The 19,228-nt window shown below is 44.7% G+C and overlaps 1 protein-coding gene and 1 non-coding gene across 10 annotated transcripts in view; both read right to left on the bottom strand.

Moving 5' to 3' along the window:
• LOC119015085 (histone deacetylase 4-like) overlaps positions 1–19,228 on the bottom strand; it is a 66,016-nt gene that overhangs the window by 26,493 nt on the left and 20,295 nt on the right. For 7 of the 9 annotated variants that reach the window (XM_037090710.1, XM_037090713.1, XM_037090711.1 and 4 more), the window contains 2 exons: positions 11,815–11,883; positions 3,220–3,527 (listed from right to left, as the gene is read on the bottom strand). In XM_037090710.1, coding sequence (XP_036946605.1) covers positions 3,220–3,527; positions 11,815–11,883 — 377 coding nt within the window. Of the gene's footprint in view, positions 1–3,219; positions 3,528–6,439; positions 6,500–11,814; positions 14,271–19,228 lie in introns of those variants that run through there. The other 2 variants (XM_037090709.1, XM_037090715.1) reach the window with 2 other exon arrangements.
• trnak-cuu lies at positions 18,398–18,470 on the bottom strand. The gene has a single exon. It is a non-coding gene; the product is annotated as a tRNA-Lys (tRNA).

Below are 19,228 nucleotides of genomic sequence, written 5' to 3'. Positions count from 1 at the left end.
GGATAGCTCTCACTTTATCAGAGCTCCCTGTTGTCGACGTGTTTGCAGACATTTGAGTGTGTGTGGAAGCATGCGTGTGACTGTGTGTTTACTGATATTTGAGTATGTTTTAATGCTTATACGCCTGTGTGTGTGTGTGTGTGTGCGTGTGTGTGTGTACACAGAGGGGCTGTGAATGGGGCTGATTGAGGCCGGGCCTCCCTGCTCTGGCTGTGCGTCACTGGTCTCCACCTGAGTGGTCCTGCAGCCCCACCACAGGCCAGACGGCCCTTCAGACAGCATCACTCATCCCTCTCAACATCACCAAACGACCCAGCAGAGGAGCCTCAGCGCTCCCACAGTACAGGCTGTAATAGTCCTGAAAGAATGATGCATCTGCACCAGGCTTTTTTCATTACAGATGGTCTGGAGAAGTGCTAAGAAACTTGATGATACCAAAACTCTGTGATACTGATTGTTTAAAAAAAAAAAAAAAAGAAAGAAAGCAAGAACGAAAGAAGAAATGAGGAGAGTGTGGTAAGAGAGAAGGACGTTAAAACAGAAAGGAGAGAAGAAAGGAGAGCACATAGGGACAAGGAGGAAGGAAGACAAGATGACACTGACAAATAAAAAAAAGGTGATCGTAGACAGCAAAGAATGAAATAAGATAGATAGAAATGAAAAAAGAAATAAGCCAGGAAATGAGTAAAGAAGGAGAGGAAACCATGAGAGGAGAGAGACAGGAAGAAAGGAAGGAAGGGACTAAAGATAAAACACGGAAAGACAGGAATAAATGCAGTGAAAAAACAAAACAAAAGACAGTAAGCGATGAAAGATGTAGGTGACAAACAGGAAGCTAAAAAAAAGACGACGGGAAAGAAGTAAAATAGGTCGTGAGAGATGAAGGAACAGAGGACATAATGAATATAGAAAGTGAAACCGCGAGGAAAGACGGCTGACAAAAAAAAAACAGAAAAGACTGAGGGGACTAGACAGAGTAAAGAGAAGAAAGAAAAAGGCAGAAAGAGGGAAGAAGAAAGAGAGAGAGAAAAGACTTTGACAGGAAGTAATGAATGAAGAAAGAAATGCAGAAAAACAAGAAGAGAGGAACCACAGAGAGGAAAGAAATACATGATGAGGAAAGGAAGGAAGGAACAGAGGAAGGGAAAAAGAGAGGGAAGACAAGACAGAGGAGACTTAGAGGGAAGAGAAGAAAGAAACACAACAGGAAGATAGGAAGGAAGGAGTAAATGCGGAGGAAAAACAGAACGAGGGACAGAGAAGAATGACAGGAGGTAGACAGGAAGTAATGAATGAAGAGAAAAGGAAAGAACAAAAGAAAGAATGAAAGTGACAGACTCCTCCAGTCTGAATCATATCATTACATTCAAACTAATATAATCCTGTGCTTTGCGATCTAATCTCCTGCCCCCACGATCCATTTCTAGACATTTTATTCAAAGTAGTTCAGCTGTATGTGCTGCTTGCGAGTGTTACAACTCACGTTACAGCTGTAAAACTCTCACACAGAACAAACACTGGAATATTTTTACATGACATTTCAGCCCCACAGGAGCTCTCCGGTGCTCTCAGGGGCCCCGATGTATTAAGGCTGCCGAGTGTGGGCGTGCTGATCTAGATTCACTTTGTATTTCCAGGTCACTACGACACCTTCATCTGCTACGTGTCATGTCGCGCTCCATGCGTGCTGCAAAGTGCCATTTTGTTTATTAACCAGAGTCTTCACGCTCCCTCTGAACATCCAGGATGTATTATTGGACGCTGATATTTAAAGTAAGGCCACAACAGGACTGGTGCATAAGAGTGTAGTTATGTAACACACCACCGGTGCAAGTCTGTCTTTCACACGTTTTCTGAATCCGAGCACATCCTTAGATTGCTGCTATCCATCCCTGAAGTTGAAGTAAATGAAGGCAAAGTGCCTCCTTGTTCTCGGCTCCCTCTTCTCTCGCAGCACAGAGATTTAAGGCTGACAGAGCTGCTCTCTGTTGGCGAGTTTGCTCTGTTAACGAAGAATCCTGTGGCAGACTAAATTAAGAGCTGCCTCTGCTTTGTTTCCTAAAGTTTTAAATAGGTTTGGGCTACGAGCCTGCCACTTGGAGGAGTTAAATAAAAACTTGGTCTGGTTCTGTTGTGCAGCTTTAACTGTATTTGTTTATGGACGCTGCTGGCTGCTGTTGGTCGACAGCTTTAATGACTGATGACGCCACTTTTCCCTCGGATAAAGGTCCATTTCCCTTGATATACTAAATCTTTGAGGATGATGGCATGCTCTACGCTCACAGCCAAAAACTGATATTTCCAACAAATGCTACCATTCAAAATCAAAAGTTAAATTAGATATGTAACTGAGAGGAATACTAGAGGAACAGACAATGCTATTTGCTACTTTTGTGCACGGAAAAATGACGATGGAAAGGGCAGAAAAAGACAAAGACAACTCTGAACATCTTCAATCTAACCACTGAGTAGAGTGAAGAGGCACCGTTGTGTTTCTTTAATGATCTGAGATCACTCAGAGCTTTTCTGGACTGTAAAACCACTTTCAGAATCAAAGGGTTGCAAAACTGTGGAGGAACTGACTAAATGAGAGTTTAAATCTTTGAATTATTCATCATTCAGGTGTAAATAATACATTTGCTGCCTGAATTATACAATTTTTATCTGTTAAAATACCCATTAATGGAATCAGATCTTGAACTATGATGACATGGACTGCTGTAATATCCTTGAAATGTCTGTGGCTGTTCTCATCTCCTCTGTACTCCAAATCTGACTTTCACAAATCATTTTATGTTGTTTTTTACCTCTATAACTTTACTTTTATTTCAGTTGTAATGTGTTTAGTTGCATTTATGATACATATTCAATGGTGAAGGATATTTTGGGGTTGAAATTCAGTTAAAGTACAAAAAATCAAATTACTCGTAACACGGAATGGCCAGTTACAGAATGATATATGTTATATTACTAAATTAACTATTGATGCATGCATATACTGCAGATATTTTTAACTCTGGAAGATAAATCTACACTAATACATCACAGTTTAGTAGTTGATTCATTTTTGTAGCAATAAACAGAGTCTGCGAGCTAACAAGTAACTACATCTGTCAAATTAAAGTCAAATAAAGAGCACAATATTTGCCTCCAAACTATATTGTCGTGACATAAAATGGAATTACTCCAGTTACCCGACAGATATGTAAATTTGCGTACCTTAATGTGTTCCTGCAGCTGGGCCTCGTGCTGCCGGGACAGCTGCTCGTGCTGCCGCTGGAACTCGGCGATGAGGATCTGCCGCTGGATCTGCTGCTTCTGCTTCAGGGTCAGCAGCTCCTGCTGCAGCTGCTGCTCGCGGACCGAGGCCCCCACCCCGCCGGCCTGGCCCGGGCAGGACGACTGCTGACCGGGCGGGGACAGCGAGGACACCTGCTGCTGCTGCTGTTGCTGGTGATGGTCCACGCGTAGGTCCATTGGGATGGCGGCCGGAGGGAGACGCAGGGGAAGCGCAGAGTTGATGTCCACTGCAAGGGCGAAGAGAGACAGAGGGATGATGAGGGGGTTGTCGACACTGTCTGTCCTTTTTTCTTATCATTTTCCAGAGTGCTCCAAAATAACCTGTTCCTTTGCGTCCCATTGATCCTACAAGGCACCTTGGTGTTTGCGCAGTTGGTTAGTACAACTGCAAGGATAAACTCAGTGTAGCTGACTGGGATTAAATCAAAGCTCTTCAAAACATTTATAATGGGTCTGCCTGCTCTGGGGTGCAGCATCGAGCTTAATAAAGAAAGCATACCTGTTGGCACCAAACTGCTTCAGCATGAGCATCAATTCTTGAAGCATCAAAGGGTTTCAAAAGAGATTCAAAGCTTTGTGATTTTTAATTAATGCCTGTTCTCATTTTCACCAGCTTTTCTGCAGTTGCAGTCAAGGAAATACACAGACGCATGAGAGAGGCACATTTGTAGTTTTCTTAGCTAAGCTTTCAATTTACATGCACTATAAAGGAAATCAGCTACTTCTCTACACAAACTAAATATGGCAATGCAGTTTAGCTCCCAGTCTACATTCTGAATCCTTCATGCTTACCACACTATTATGGCTGTTGTGACCTCAAATAGATGAAAGCCAGCCATGCAGTTTAGCATCAGCTTTTAACAAACCCTGAAATATACCATATCTTTCATATGTTAGTGGTATTATTCCAATTTCAATTTAAGCTTGTTAAATAAGGACAAAACTAAAAAAGCCCTCAGTTGTTTTAGACTCCCTAGTATTGGTATTGGCATTTCCCCCAAAATTTGAACATCGATTGAGCTATAAATGTTACTGGGTGAAATTTTTTTTATAAATCTAATGCAATTAATCAACTATTCAACAACTTTATGGGATTATTCTCCTAAAATGCAGTTGTCATTAAAGCCCAATCTCATATGTTCAGCAAAAAACACCAACAGTGATATCAGAGCGATAAATCAAAATAGCCAATATTAACTATAGCCATGTGCAACATGATAGATGCCTCTAATTGAGAAGTATTGATTGTTATTTGACCGGCGATCCCAAGCAAAAGGTCTAAATCTTTGGTGTGTGTCAAAAAGTAATCAATCTGTTCTCCATTTTTTGAAATGATACAATATAGGAGTGTTTTTCAATAGCTCACCCTGACCTCTGACCTCCTGGTGAAAGAGAAAATAACAGGGGAATCGTAAAGCGTCACACAGCATTGAAGCATCTGCAGCGACGTCAACTCTGACTGTCCTCTGCACACACACACACACACACAGCCTATGACTGATGCTGCACTCACACATGCAGCCCGGCGACATCTGACAAAGATTGCATTGACCCGGCGAGGTGCAGGCCTTGAGCCGCTTCAGCCACCCACAAATCACTGCACAGGAAGCCTCCCAATCACGCAGCTTCCTCCCCATTAAATCTGAATAAATAGGAGGCGACTGGCTGATTATTTACCTACATGTTTACAGAGAGCGCGGCGAGAGCCAGAGATACTTACCCGGAACTTTGTGTTAATAAAGAGGCAAACACCGCTGGTACACTTAATAGCTTAACATGAGAAAAATACACGGGAAGCATTATCCTGTGGCAAATTTACACTCGGCTGCACACCTGGAGAGATTTCTTCAGATTATTTTTAGGATGTCGCACTTGTACTCAATCCAAGTTTGAAAATACCTCAGGACTTAAGACTCATCATAAATACACTTTACTGCGACAAACTGACTTGAGGGATGTCTGAAAAAAAAATATATACACATCACTGGAAAATTTGCTCTCTATTCCTTCCCATTTCACAGACAACCTCTCTTCATATATCATTCTAAGAGATGTGCCACGATTGAAAAATAAAGACATAAAACATTCACGGACCGTCCTCGGTAAGGAGACTTTCATCTTCAGGCTGATCTTGCATCCAAACAAGCTTCACTGTTTTATGTTTTCGTGCAGCAGGTGAGAACGCAGCAACAACATGCACCAGGTCCTTAAGGACCGCCGTCATGTGAAGGATGACAACAACACATGACTCAGGCGTCTTACAAGCTCCTTGCAACGCGTTCATGGTGAAATGAATCTTTTTGTTTTGACCCACAGGAGATGAGATTTGACATTCCCTTGTCATAAGATATCGCTATTAATTTCCATACAAGAAAAGGAGCTACACGCTTTTTGCCATTTGTGAATTTGCCTAACAAGGTACCCCGATGCTTAATTAAATGCAGTGACGCCCTCAGAATTGGCCCTTGCTCGTTTTGGAAGCAACGGCGGCTGCAGTTTGGCAGTTGATGAGGGAGAGACGGGGGCTCGTTAGCAAAGACTATAACTCCTACAGTCCTGAATCACTGTGGAGAAAGTTTGAGTTTCGGCGACAAGATGCTGGATCTTGAAATGACTGAAACTTTTTTCATTGGCTTCATGTAGTTATGTCACCATTGTACCTTGATCTGCATGAGTCACTTTGCAGTTTGAGATCCTGAGTCTCCCTGACTATTCAGGAGGCTGAAAGTAGCAAGGACTCCATATTAAGTCTTCAGGGTCAGTTCAAAGCTGACGTCAAAGATAAATGTGCTGTGAATGGGGACTTCCGGGTGGGAAAGAAGCTGCATTTTCAGTTCCTTTTTTTTTTTGCTTTTTTTCTTAACTAGTAAGTAAATTATTTGTAGTCTGACGTGTAAGAAAATAAAAGAAAGACAGCGCAGGACACACGTGATCATGACTGAAAACAGCAGGCTTGGCCGATGCAATTCCATAACTCATACACAATCTCCACCCGTACAAAATGTTCCTGCTCGACACTAACAGCCCCGCGCACGCACATGCACAAACACACCTCGCATGGCATCCTTGTCGGCGCTAATTGCTCGCAGCACAAAAGAGGGAGATGCAGATACAGAATCAGTGGTGTCGTTAAACGTACCCATCAGTGCTCTCCTCCTCCTCCTCCTCCTCTCTTTCAGCAGCTTCCTCTCTACGTCCTCTCCTCCTTATCACTGCACCTCCTCCTCCTCTTCCTCCTCCCTTCTTTCAGTCTATGACAGAGGATGACAATACACTCTGACTTCTCCTCCTGCTCTCCACCTCTGCCACTTTTTGCTCCTCGCTCATCCCCTCTCCTCTTTAACCTGATGGGCGTCTCTCTCTCTCTCTCTCTCTCTCTCTCTCTCCTCCCCTCGTCCCTCGTTTGCCCAGTGGTGACATCACAGGGCAGTCTCAGGCATGCAGCCTGTTTATTCTGCAGCTCTCTGCTTTTCCAGGAACAGACGTCACACACACACACACACACACACACACACACACACACACACACGCTGCATTCTCACTCTCTCTCTCCTCACCCTCTCCACTCTTTCCCTGCTCGACCTGCTTTCCTTGCTTCCAAGGCCAAGGAAAACCCTCCTTGCCGGTTGTAGTGCATCAAATATCTCCCACACACTTGCAGGCGTCCCATTCGGCTGCATGTCTCCTTTGGCTCCCCCCTCCCTCCTCCCTCCTCTACTTATAATAGCCATCCCTCACCCTCTCTCTCTTTCCCTCCCTCCCTCTCTCTCCCCCTCTATCTCGCTCTTGTGCGGTTTTAATACTGTGTGCTCAAATTCCAGGCCTGGAATTCCAAACAAATAAATCCACAAAATGGTTTCAGGTGAAGCCGGTGAGGACTTTCCCTGCAGGGAGGCTCCCCTGATATTTAAATACTGGAGGATCATAATAAAATGAGGGATTAGCATTAGACTACTGTTTTTTTATTCTTTCTATGTTGTTGCTGTAGTTTTTTTATTTATCCAATACTGTACGCATCTCTTATTTTGACATTTTATTGCTAAAGTTCTGCTTAATTGTACATGTTTGAGAACGCCAGGATAGAAGTTAAAAGTTCACCAGAAAATCAGAATTCAGTCATTAGCTACTCATCGTCATGCCGATGGAAAGTCTGAATGGACGGTTTTGTCGTCCACAAATCATATCTGGAGCTTCTCTGCAAAACAGCGTTGCAGCATTCTCCTAAACAACTGAACTAGATGGGAAACCAAAAGAAAAAAGACACGACATGCGGACAAGCTTATGTTCTTACGCTTTTAGCTTAGCAGCTAAAGGATATATATTTGGTTAGAGCTGAAACAGTCAGTTGCTTAATTTATTTGTCATTTCATAGGAATATTAATTGGCACTATTTTGCTTTTGATTGATGAACAATTTATACAACTTTTCAAGCAAAAATGCAACAAAATAAATTGAGTTCCAGCAACTGAAAAGTGAGAAATGATGATTTTTCTTGTCTTTACTTGTGCTCTACTGTTTGCATGATGCATTAAAGCCATCTTAATATGCATTTTTATCTATTATGTAACATTTTTTGTCCAAACAATTGATCACATACATTTTTTTTTAAAAAAAGGTTAATGAACAATCGGTTGCAGGTCAAGCTCATTAAATTGCTCAATAAAATCCAGCTACACAGGTTTGAATAAAAAAAATTAAAAAAAACATGGAGAAACCTCGTCTCTCACAGGTCAAAACACAACACTGACTTAATTACCCAGAAACATTGTGGTACACAGGCCAGTTATAAAAGACAATGATGGTCGATGAGAAGCCTATCAGACTAACCTGGCTGCCACTTCTCAAAGATAAACTCTGATATCAGCACATCTTTGTGTACAAGCTGTGACGTCAAACACGTACCTCGGTTTACTGATGTGCACAAGATATCCGACAATATGGGGGCACGGAGAGAACACCAAAACAAAGACGAACGTGCCGTCTTGCGGGAAACCAGGGGGCGCTTCCAGGAGTCTTACACAACTGACAACCTCACCAGGAACAACAGGAGTTTGACAAGAGCAAAGACGTTTGTCAAACTCATTTTCGCTACGATCTGAAGTGTGAAGGGAAGCAGAGAAAACCTCACATTTCTCGTCTTTCCTTTGAGCATTTTAAAAGTTTCCTGCAGTTTGATATGGAACATTTTTTAAGCATGAGAGGGGATCTCCACGACGTGATCTGAACATCTCGTCATCTCAGTTATTTCTTATGAAGCCGTTTTTCTTCCTCCTGCTCCGATTCTGACCCATTACTCCTCCACCACCTTCTCCTTCTGCAGGTTTCTCGCCTCGATACCCTCCGTCCTCCTCCTTCGCGCCCTACAGTATCCTCCGGCCCCTGCTCTGCGTCCTTCTCTGCTCAGTCGCTCCCTCCCACCTTTCTTCCCTCCATCTCCCCGCAACAAATCACAATCTGTTTACAAGCCCTCGGGCGCACTCCACAACTCTTCTGGCTCCAATTGCAGATCTATTTATACCAGACAATGCAGAGGGCTGGCGTCTCTGATTTGAGACTCGGTTCGCCGAGTGTATATCCCACGGTCTGACTGCCTGAGCTCAACACTCGTTAGGCTTAATAGATGTCACACTGAGCCGAGCAGAGCTGTTGAGAGCGGCCTCAGTGAAATGATCTTTTTTTTTTTCTTTTTAAAAACCATGCAAAGAGATGACAAAAAAAGAGGAGATATTCTGCACAGCGCTTCACAGTGAATTTAGCAGCAGGGTGAGATGAGCGGCAACAAGTAGCACATCTGTTGATGGGGGAAAACAGCCGCGTCCCGCTTCCTGATTGGTCTCCGAGGGTGGGTTTGGTGAGCATCAAGCTTTCGTTACTTTCTCTCTCAGCTGCTCTGAATTAGCCTCAGTGCAAGCTCGAACTCCCCGAGACGATAAGAGCCTCTCCTGATCGTCTGATTTTGCCAAAATGGCAGCGTGACCTCTTGAAAAACAAGACTAAATTCCCCGAGAAGAAGAGGGAGGGTGTGACGGAGGGACGTGCCGAGGTGCAGCGAGTCTCGTTCTGCCAAAAAGCGAGCTCTGACTTGTCGCCGCCTCAGTGACATCATACAAACGGTCTGCAGCACCGCAGCTGTAGAGGAAGGAGATGGTTGAACGCGAGGCAGAGACACAACACGTGAGACGTAGAAGGAGGGGGCGACGTGTGAAGGTTGAGGGGTAGTACGTGCAGAAACGTGTTTGGTGCTGTGAGGATACTCCCGACTGGTTGTACCAGATGAAGAAGTCAGATCCTACGCTGTCCCGCATGTACAGTTGCATGTACAGACACTAATGATTATTTTTATCATCAATCAATGTGTTGATTCATGTTTGGATTAAATCTCCAGACGTTCCCTTTACAGCTCGTCATTCATGAGGATTTACTTTTCTTTGTCTTATGTGATTGTAAATTAAACGTCTCTTGGTTTTGGGCCACAAAACCACCAATTACCAGATGATTTATAGGTTTGCTACCAAAGCTGCTAGCGCGATTTTCTTTTGTCGGCTGAAAAGAAGATTAATCGCCAACAATTTTGATGATCCATTAATAATTTCTGGCATTTCAGTGTCACTTATTTGGTGGTTCCAGTTTCTAACATGTCAGGATTTGCTGATTTTTTTCTCATTTATGACAGTAAATGAAGATTATCTGGCTTTTGTACTGATAGCTGGACAAAGGAAGAGATTTAAAGACTACATTTGTTCATGCATTTCATTGTGCAAATCATTCTTTGTCTGTTGGTTATACATGCCATTTCATTTTCCATATGCAACCTGTCAAGCTAAGTTTGCACCCTGAAATGAAACCACGTTTTTTGACATCAGCAGAACAAGATTTACAAGCCAGGACGTCTCTGCAGCACTACAGTACTGCATTTTATTGCCATTTTGTCACACAAAGTACCCTTATGAAAAAAGGCAGCTTCTTGGTAATATTTGATTATATTTCTCTTAATTATGCAGCCTCAGTTAATCATAACAAAAGTTCAAAGAGTCAAAAGAGCAGAGTCACTTAAAACAACCCACACATGTCAGGTATTTACTTTGAGTCATGGAGCTCCCTGCAGGTGCAGCCACCACAGCTTTGCATCCCAAACAAAAAGAGGCAATGTGTGTTGGAGCTTGAATGCATCCACCAGGATCTGATTACACAGAGATTAGATGGCAAAGCATTCAGGACTCTTTCAATGCAACAATTGCATTTTCTATGAGGAAACTAGTCTGGGATGTAGCGGGGGGGCTACAGAGTGCAGTTTAATGCTCTCAGACGGGTGCACTCTCCTCATCCTGTGCCCGATCCAAACAGTCCAGGTCACACACTCTTAACAGCGTGGAAGTCCCAGCAGCTCCGCATCCAAGACAACAGATTTCAAGAATATCTGATGAAGTCACTCCAGTGAATTTAAATATTTCAACAGCCTAGCCCGAGGCACGCAGAAAATGAACCCCAACAACAACAACACGGGAGCACATGTGAGGCTTCAGAAAGGTCCGGGACGAGAGGAAGCTGCTCTTTATCTGCTCGCATGTGATCCAAAGCAACAGGCTGAGTGAGCTCGTTGCTGCTTGATCCACCTGCACGCTGCTGTGAAATCATAGAAACAGAGAGCAACAGAGCAGCATGGGGAGTAAATTATGAATCACACTCGTACTATTTTCATTATCTTTTAAGGGGAAAATCCGAATCGTACTCCGTAGTGAGAAATGGAATTCGCAGAAGAGTTTAAGCTTCCTCGTTATGGAATTAGATAATGCATTATGCATATATTACCTCAGACTCATTTCTCCTTCAGATTACCTCATCTCCATCTGTGCCCCTTTTCATTTCTGCACTCTCGCCTCCCTCTATACTGCTTCGTTCTCACTGGAGGTAGAGCAAGCTAGTGTAAATACAGTTTGACTGTGTCCTCGCAAAGGACACCGAAACCTAATCCTTTAATATTTTCAGTTGTAAAGGTTAGCTCTGATATTTTTGGGATGTTCTCTGGAACTTGCAAACGCATCAGCGAGATGCACAAATGCTCGTCTTGCTGTATATTTCTGGCAGCCGATGCTCTTGAGATATCAACAACAGTTTCACCTAAGCTCACAAACAGAGCGCCTACATTCAGGGCGTCTGTGCTTCCATTCAACAAAATGGCACTGTGAGATAACTGCATCACTACAACGGATGGGAGAGTAAGCATGGATTCTTTTGAAGACTTTTGGAAACGCATCACTGTCCATTAGCTCAAACCATATTTCTGAGTTGCAAGTCACAGTGCTGCTGCATAAAAACAGACACCTTAAAAAGTGAAGACACATCAGTGATTAGAACGAAACATGAACGACAATCGGACACATCTGAGAAACACACAAAGTCACACAGGATGTGGTTAATAGTGAAATCACGTAGGTGCACACACACACACACGCACACACACACACACACAGCACATGCACACATACACTAACAAACAAACATAGAGTGTCCAACCTGTTGGGATGTGGTTGAGCGCCGATGTCTTCAGAACCTCCAGCGGCTGATCCTTTCCCAGGATCCCCTCTGTGGGAGAGAGAGCACACTCCGCTTCAAATATTGTCCGCAACATTGAGACGAGCTTCCAGTCACAAACCTGCTAATCAGGCAGTTAAGACCACAGTCCGAGCGCGCGGGCTTCAGGTCATCTGCAAAGCCGCGAGCACATGCCGCGGCACCGCTACCGCCACCCGAGCGAGTGCCTGATCCATGACCGGCGAAAGCTGTGAATGTGTCGGGATGCTCAGCTGCAGAGGTGCTCTAAAATAAGCTGGAAATCTGAGGGATACCGAGGGAGCAGCCTTCATCAGCTCGTGTGTGAGTTCAGTGTGCGAGAGGAGGGATGTTGGGCTCGACTGATACTGCCTGTGCTCAGCATAGCAAATGTGGCTGGCAGCAGCAGAGAGGGATGAAGAGGGGGGGAGGAGGGGGGCGGGGGGTGATGGAGAGGAGGGGAGGGAGGGAGGGAGAGAGGTAAAAATAGCTCACCCTTTTGTGTATAACAGCACATGCAGAGCACGCACACACATGCAGACACAAAGACACAGTGCTGCTGCTCCTCTCCTGTGTTAGTGTGTGTATGCATGCATGTCAGTCGGTGTGTGTGTGTGCATGTGTGCGTGTGTGTGCGCAAGTGTGTAGGCTGTAATTATAGTGGCAACATGAAAAGGCTTTTGTAGCTGCCGAGCCCTGGGAAGACATGGCTATAAAAAGCAGAGCGACAGAGAGGGGGGTGGTGTAGGAGGGGGAGGAGGGTGCATTGGGGGGGGAGAGGGGGAAGACAGAGGTAAGGAGGGGAGAGAGGAGAGAGGAGAGGGAGGCGAGGAGGATGAGGCGATGGATGAAAAAAACACCGAAACGGCGCAAAAAAAAAAATAAAACGGAGGCTAGAGAAGAGGATGGAATTGACATGCAACATCAAATCAGTGACTACTAACACACACATTCTGCACACATGCATGTATTTTTAGTCACGATGAGCACCTGATCCATATATATTCTGAGCGCAAGGCTTAAAGACATCTAAGGCATGCAAACATGCAATTATTCCTTTGGATGGGAGATGAAAAGCCATGTAAAATCCCTTTGGAGGAATAAAAGAGAGGAAAACAGGCGAGTGTCTCACTGTGCACGATCTATTTCTGGAATTCTCCCTGGACCAGACTGGCACATACACACCGATACACGCGCACACACACACACACACACACACACACACACACTTAATTAGCCATGAAGCTGGAGGATGCATCGCACGCTGATTATGTGTGTATTGGTCTCGCACCACATTGCATGAATGGCTGCACCCCCTGATGCACCAATCCCTGTGAGGACTTGGGTGTGGACTGCGATCATCACGTTCAGTCCTGTTCAAACGGATCCCAACACACATTTGTTTATTTACCTAAATCTTCTCACCGGTGCCTGCCACATATTTATGCTTGAGGTATTCTGGTGCCGAAAAAAAAAAAAAATTAAAACAGGTGCAATTGAAACTCCAAACTTTTACAAGACACAAGTCAAACTTGCGGTCAATCCCTGTGAGGGCTTGGGTGTGGACCTCCATCATCACATTTGGTTCAGTCCTGTTCAAACAAATCCCAACACACATTTATTTACCTAATCTTCTGATTAGTGGCTGCCACATATTCTGATTGATGCATCATGATGCAGAAAAAAGAAACTACATCAAAACAAGGTGCAATTCAAACTCCAGACCTTTGCGAGACACAGGGAAATCTTGCGGTCAACCTGCGTGAGGACTTGGGTGTGGACTTGATCATCGCGTTCCGTCCTGTTCAAACGAATCTCGACACATTTGTGTATTTACCCTGATTTCCTCAGCAGTGGCTGCCACACATCGCCGCTTGATTTACTATAATGTAGACACAGGTCAAACCTGCGGTCTCGTACAAACACATTGTGTCATGTTTCATGTAAAAGTTCAGGAAATATTGCAGCAGCAGACAGGTGGTCACGCCGCCTCCAAACCAAACACATCAATGATAGCTGATATCTCTTGACGAGCCCATTCAAATGGCGCACACACATCACCGTGTTTTGCAATGGAAATGAGGTGCATCTGTGTGTGATGACACCTGTGGCTCGGGGTAATTCTACGCCGGTTTTTGCACAAATTGCCGGCAGCGGCTTCACATCTCTGACTTAAGTGTGGGGAATTAGGGGGACGGATGTCTTTGTCTGTGGTTAGTTAGACAAAGTGTGTAAGCTTTCAGTCCAAACCGCGCAGTTGATACCTGAGACGCACAGGTGTGTATGCACGCACACATCCTGCGAGGACCTACACAAGCACAACACACACTTGCATAGGAGAAGTGCCCTACACCTTGGCAACATGCTCCATCAATCTTGAATGTAGCCTAGTTACCCAGCAGCCCCCTCCTCCTTCCAGCTCCCGCTCTCTTCCCTCCCTCCTTATCTTTCTTTCTTTCTTTCTTTCTCTCTTTCCTCTCTTCTCGGTCCCACTAGGCAAGCATTGGGAGCCGGGGAGCTATAAATAGCCTCAGCTAGCCTCAGGCGGAGAGTCAGTCGGCTCGAGCTAATGCAGCTACCGCTCGTCGAAAACACGCATGTTATGATCTGCGCTTTTAACGGGGAGGGGTGCAGTAATGAGCTGACCGAATGGTGGAGAGACCCTGTCCGCTGCACTGCATGAATGTAGTTTTGTGACAGCATGGAGAGATGGAAGAGCTTGACCCCCGGTCTGCATGCTGCATGTTGACAGAGGCCTTTGTTATGTAGAAGAAATGAGATGTCTGTGCTGCTGTGGCGTTTACAAAGACAGAGACAGTGACAGAGAGAGAGCGAAAGAGGAAGGATGCTCCGGCCTCATTACATTCAGTGCACTTCCGTTCTGGCTGCTTCGTCCAGGGTGACTCCAGTGAGCAAGGTGAACCAGACAGGAACAATACGATTAATCAAACACGCCTCTCCTTGAAGAGCCTTTTCCTCTGGGTCGCAAATTTGCTTCCCGAGGGCACCGGCTGACGTCACAGCGACTGATAAAAGAGAATGGGTGACCCCTGTGTGAGCCGCCACCAGTTTGCGTCCCGTGAACAGTCGGAAACAACCATTTGACCCTCATTTAAGTTGGAAAAACACAGCGGTAATGCAATTTAGCATGGCATCTCAGCGCTTCTTTGTATTCTCAGAGATGCCGTCATTTGATGTACGATCACAAATTAGTTGGGAATTGGCGACTGTCTGTTTCAAGTCCAAAACACGTTAAAGTCATGAGGTCAGTCCACCAATAAAGGGGCCAAAAACTACAAGTGCAGAGAGGATGGAGCTCTAACAAAGAGTCTCAGATCCAAAGAGCTGAAATGCCAGCGTTAAATCCGTTCAGATTTATACGTTTAATATGACCGTGACTGTCGGATAAGCATTTGCACGTGATTTATTAGCTCATTAATAATTGTGTGACTTTAGAGCTACTATTCAAAAAAGGCAGCAAATTTATGGGCATGAGCTGCAGCTTGATTAAGAGAGAGCCATTAAAGCAAAGTGGAGGTGGATAAAACCTGCGGTGAAGCTGACACCTTTGGTTCGTTTGATTAGACTTTCGATATCTGCGTGAAAAGTTAACAGACTGATTTCTTTTCTTCTGGTACTTAGTCAATCAGGAAACTGAAATAAGTCTATGACAGTCAGATTTCTGACTGTTTTCTGCATTTAAATCTGTTGTAAAAATGACTTTTTTTCTGTGTGAATTAAAGCTTTTGAGCATCAATGGCAGAGAGCTGCAGGTCGAGCTGTGAAAGGTGTTTTCCTGCTCTTCCCCAGTGCATTCTGGGATATACTGCGGCCCCCTGAGGTGCAGCAATAATTAGCCACAGAAAATGGAAAGATTCATGAATTATTGAACTGACCAACACACACCACTTTTGACATACTCTATCCCTCTCTATGCTGAGTGTTTTTCATGTATTTTGAGATTTATTCGTCCACAGTCTTAATAGGACGTCCATGATGGTGCCGCACACGGTTGCTAGGATATCTGTGATGCAACTGTAATGCCTCTGTAGCTTGGTCTAATGCCATACAACAACAAACACCCACAACATGTGTGATGACAGCTACTATGCATACAGAGTAACAGGTGCACCACATAACATTTGGGATGTTTTGACTTCTGCAAGCGTTCGTATGTTTTGGGTCCCAACAACGATCATACTCTGATCTGCTTGCATAATGGCAGTATTTCCTTGGTGCCCAGGCCAGACATTCATGCTTCTTGTCAAGCACCGTGGAGCACAATGTCAAAAGGCACAAGGATAGGGCTTCGAAGCGCCGGTGTAAACCGTAATTGCGGCTGACAGCTCGTTGGCAGAACACAGTGTATCCCGTTTCTCAGCCGGGATGAGACAAAAGACACAGGGACAAATGATGTGTCCCGTTCCTTTCATTAGCTCATGTCCCCGCACTGCGGTTTCTGTCCTAATACCAATTAAATACAGAGCTTTTCTAATACACCAGGACATCCACCCTGTGTGAGGTGTTTGTTTTTGGAGGGGGATGGGTGGTCGAGATGGGTGTTGCGCCCCACTTGCACAAGGACAAAGCGGAGCTTGTGCATGTAGGGGGTCGGCCGTTGCACAAGAGACCCCCCTGGGTTTGTTCTGGGATGGATGGACTGTTCGTCATGTTCAGCCAAGTTGACGGCACATGGGAGGACAGAACTGACGAACTGTCTGGCTGGCAGGAACCTCATCTCTGTTCGCTGGGTTCAGCGAGGGAGGGAGGGTGCGGCATTGTGGGAACACGCCGCTGAAGTGCCCTTTGCAATCTGCCACAATTTCGTAATTTGGTTTTGAAGGATTGAAACAACATGTCGCCACGAGTGGACGGCAGAGAAACGTGACGATAAGGGCTTGAAATTACTCTGAATGAGGCTCATGCTCGTATCACACTGACCGGCGCACAAAAGAGGCAGCGGTTGTGTCATGCATGCACTCGTCCCGCGCTCCATTTTTAGCCGACAACAAACCGCTCAGTCGTGAAGAGGGGAATCAACACGGGAGACCAAAAATAATGATTGTTTGTTCGCCATGCATGCACGTGCTCACATCTTGTGTGTGTGTGTGTGTGTGTGTGTGTGTGTGTGCGCGCTTCTAAAAATAGACTCAGGGATAAGCCGGGCCCTCTTTATTGCAGCGAAAACTTTTAACCCCTTCAACCCTGGATGTGAGCAGCGTGATGTGTGATTGCATGCATGTGGATAAGAGGATGAAAAAGGGGTCACCGAATGGGTCCAGACTGGAAGGCAGGACGAGAGACATGTACATTTAATACATTAAGCAGATATACATTCTGGCCTCACAGCTGTTTAGGGCACCGCTGCAGTGAAGCTCTGACTTTTTATGAAAAGATGACAGATTAGGAAGCTTCCTTTTGCTCTTCTCAACGGTTTTACATCTGACATGAGCCTTTCTGTGGCAGCTCTGCTCAAGCATTTAAGAATTATGTGTCTTTCCCAAGGACACCGAAGTTTCCTCACTTTCTCCTACCAAGGGAAGAAAAAGTGCTCCCCGTTCACTTTTTCCATTTGCCAGCCAGTACAAGCCGGTGATCTTCCAGTCCAGAGCCTGTTCCTTAAATCTCTATGCCACTGCTGCCACCATTAATAGTATCTGGCAGGTGTAATAAAAAGCGAATCCATAATATAGACTTATAGCCATCCAGAGATCTGTGTGCGTACTGAGTCGCGGTGTTTATCAAATACTGGGGTGAGACACAAAGACAGTTCAGATGACACAAAAATAGGCTGTAATTTTTGAGTAAAAATGAATACAAAATGTCACAAAAACCTGGGTGAAATCTTCTTTCTGTTCCTTCTACATATGAGGAGGCAAAATCCAAGTCTGCCAGCAGCAGGGGGATAGTGCAGGAGTTTTATGAGAGCCTGCCCTAATAAACCTACAAGATTAGTTTTTGGCCACGACAACAATTACCTTGAGAGGGATAGACGACACGGCCTCCAGGATTTTTTATCACTTCAGATAGGATCGTGAGGACTGGCATGAACAACACAGCAACACAGCAGGAGCAGACGCTTCAATCCAGGAGGTCACGATCGTCACGGTGTGAGCGTTTAAAACACCTTAGGGTCTTATTTGTTAAAGGTAACATCAGTAAAGGCTGTGCATTGATAGGCGCTTGCACTGTAGTGCTCTTTGTCCCTTGTGTCAGTTGTCCCACACCAGCAAGGCAAAAGCTATCCACCAGGGCATTAACGTGTGTGTGTGTCACTACCTCGTCTGTAGTACTGTTGACGTCAGTGGCAGTCTCTCGCCATTACTACCAAAACTCCCCACAGACCATTTAGTAAACGTGCTTTCATAATTAGACACACAAATACAAAATGCAGCAGGTTTGAATTCAGAAAACACAGATTACGACACATTACGACACAACTATTAGACATCTAGAGAATTGTGGTATGGTATTTGCTCTCTTGCTGGTAGTTGTCAGAACCACAAATACTTCTTTTCGGGGAAATTTAAAGAAAAAAAAAAAAGCTCGCCCAACGTGGGGCTCGAACCCACGACCCTGAGATTAAGAGTCTCATGCTCTACCGACTGAGCTAGCCGGGCCACGTTAGATGGGACGGCCAGTCGTGCTGTAGTACGAAGGCACCATGAGGTATCTTAAATTATAAGATGGCTGTTAGCAAATGAGATATCTCAAACCTAATGCTTCTGCTCAGTTTCCTGTGTCTGGATGAAAGATTCCTTTGCCTATCAAACATCTTACTGACTCAATTCTAACCTCATAGAAACTGGCTGGTGTTCAAACAGACATGAATTATATTCCTGATACAATGGTATTCCTTTTTACCCAGTGTCAATTAAATCTAACCTCGACTAATGCAAACACAACTCAAGACCAGTTTGTACAAGACATAAATCTGTATTTGCAAATCAACATATCTACCAGCGCCTGAAGCCTGAAGAGACATTATCTAATCTTGGGTACCAGCCCAAATCATACAATCTCCTGACCTTACTCGTTAGCGTTTGTGTTAGTTTGTTTGATTTTCCGCACTGTTTTTGTTGTGTTTCAAGGCTGTATAAACCTGGAAACTGTTGCGCTTGTAACCTAGATACAGCTGAGCCTTCGAGGAAAGGAGCACTGTGTCAAGTTCAACGGTTCAGAGCCATAAAAGGCGCTCACGCCCACACAGAGAGTGCAAAATAAAGCAGTAAAAAAAAAAAACCTAACCTGCAACACATTTTGTATCCTGCTCTGGATGCTCTTTTGCTCGTGGAATGTGTTAATTCCTCATCCTTACATGCAAAAATGTAAAGTTCAAACCTCTCATTCACAAATAATCACTTACTGTACCTGGCAC

Source organism: Acanthopagrus latus, chromosome 24 (assembly GCF_904848185.1).
Source record: "Acanthopagrus latus isolate v.2019 chromosome 24, fAcaLat1.1, whole genome shotgun sequence".
NCBI lineage: Eukaryota > Metazoa > Chordata > Actinopteri > Spariformes > Sparidae > Acanthopagrus > Acanthopagrus latus.
The sequence above is the reverse complement of the archived record's forward strand: the minus strand, read 5'-3'. Positions and strand labels throughout refer to the sequence as shown.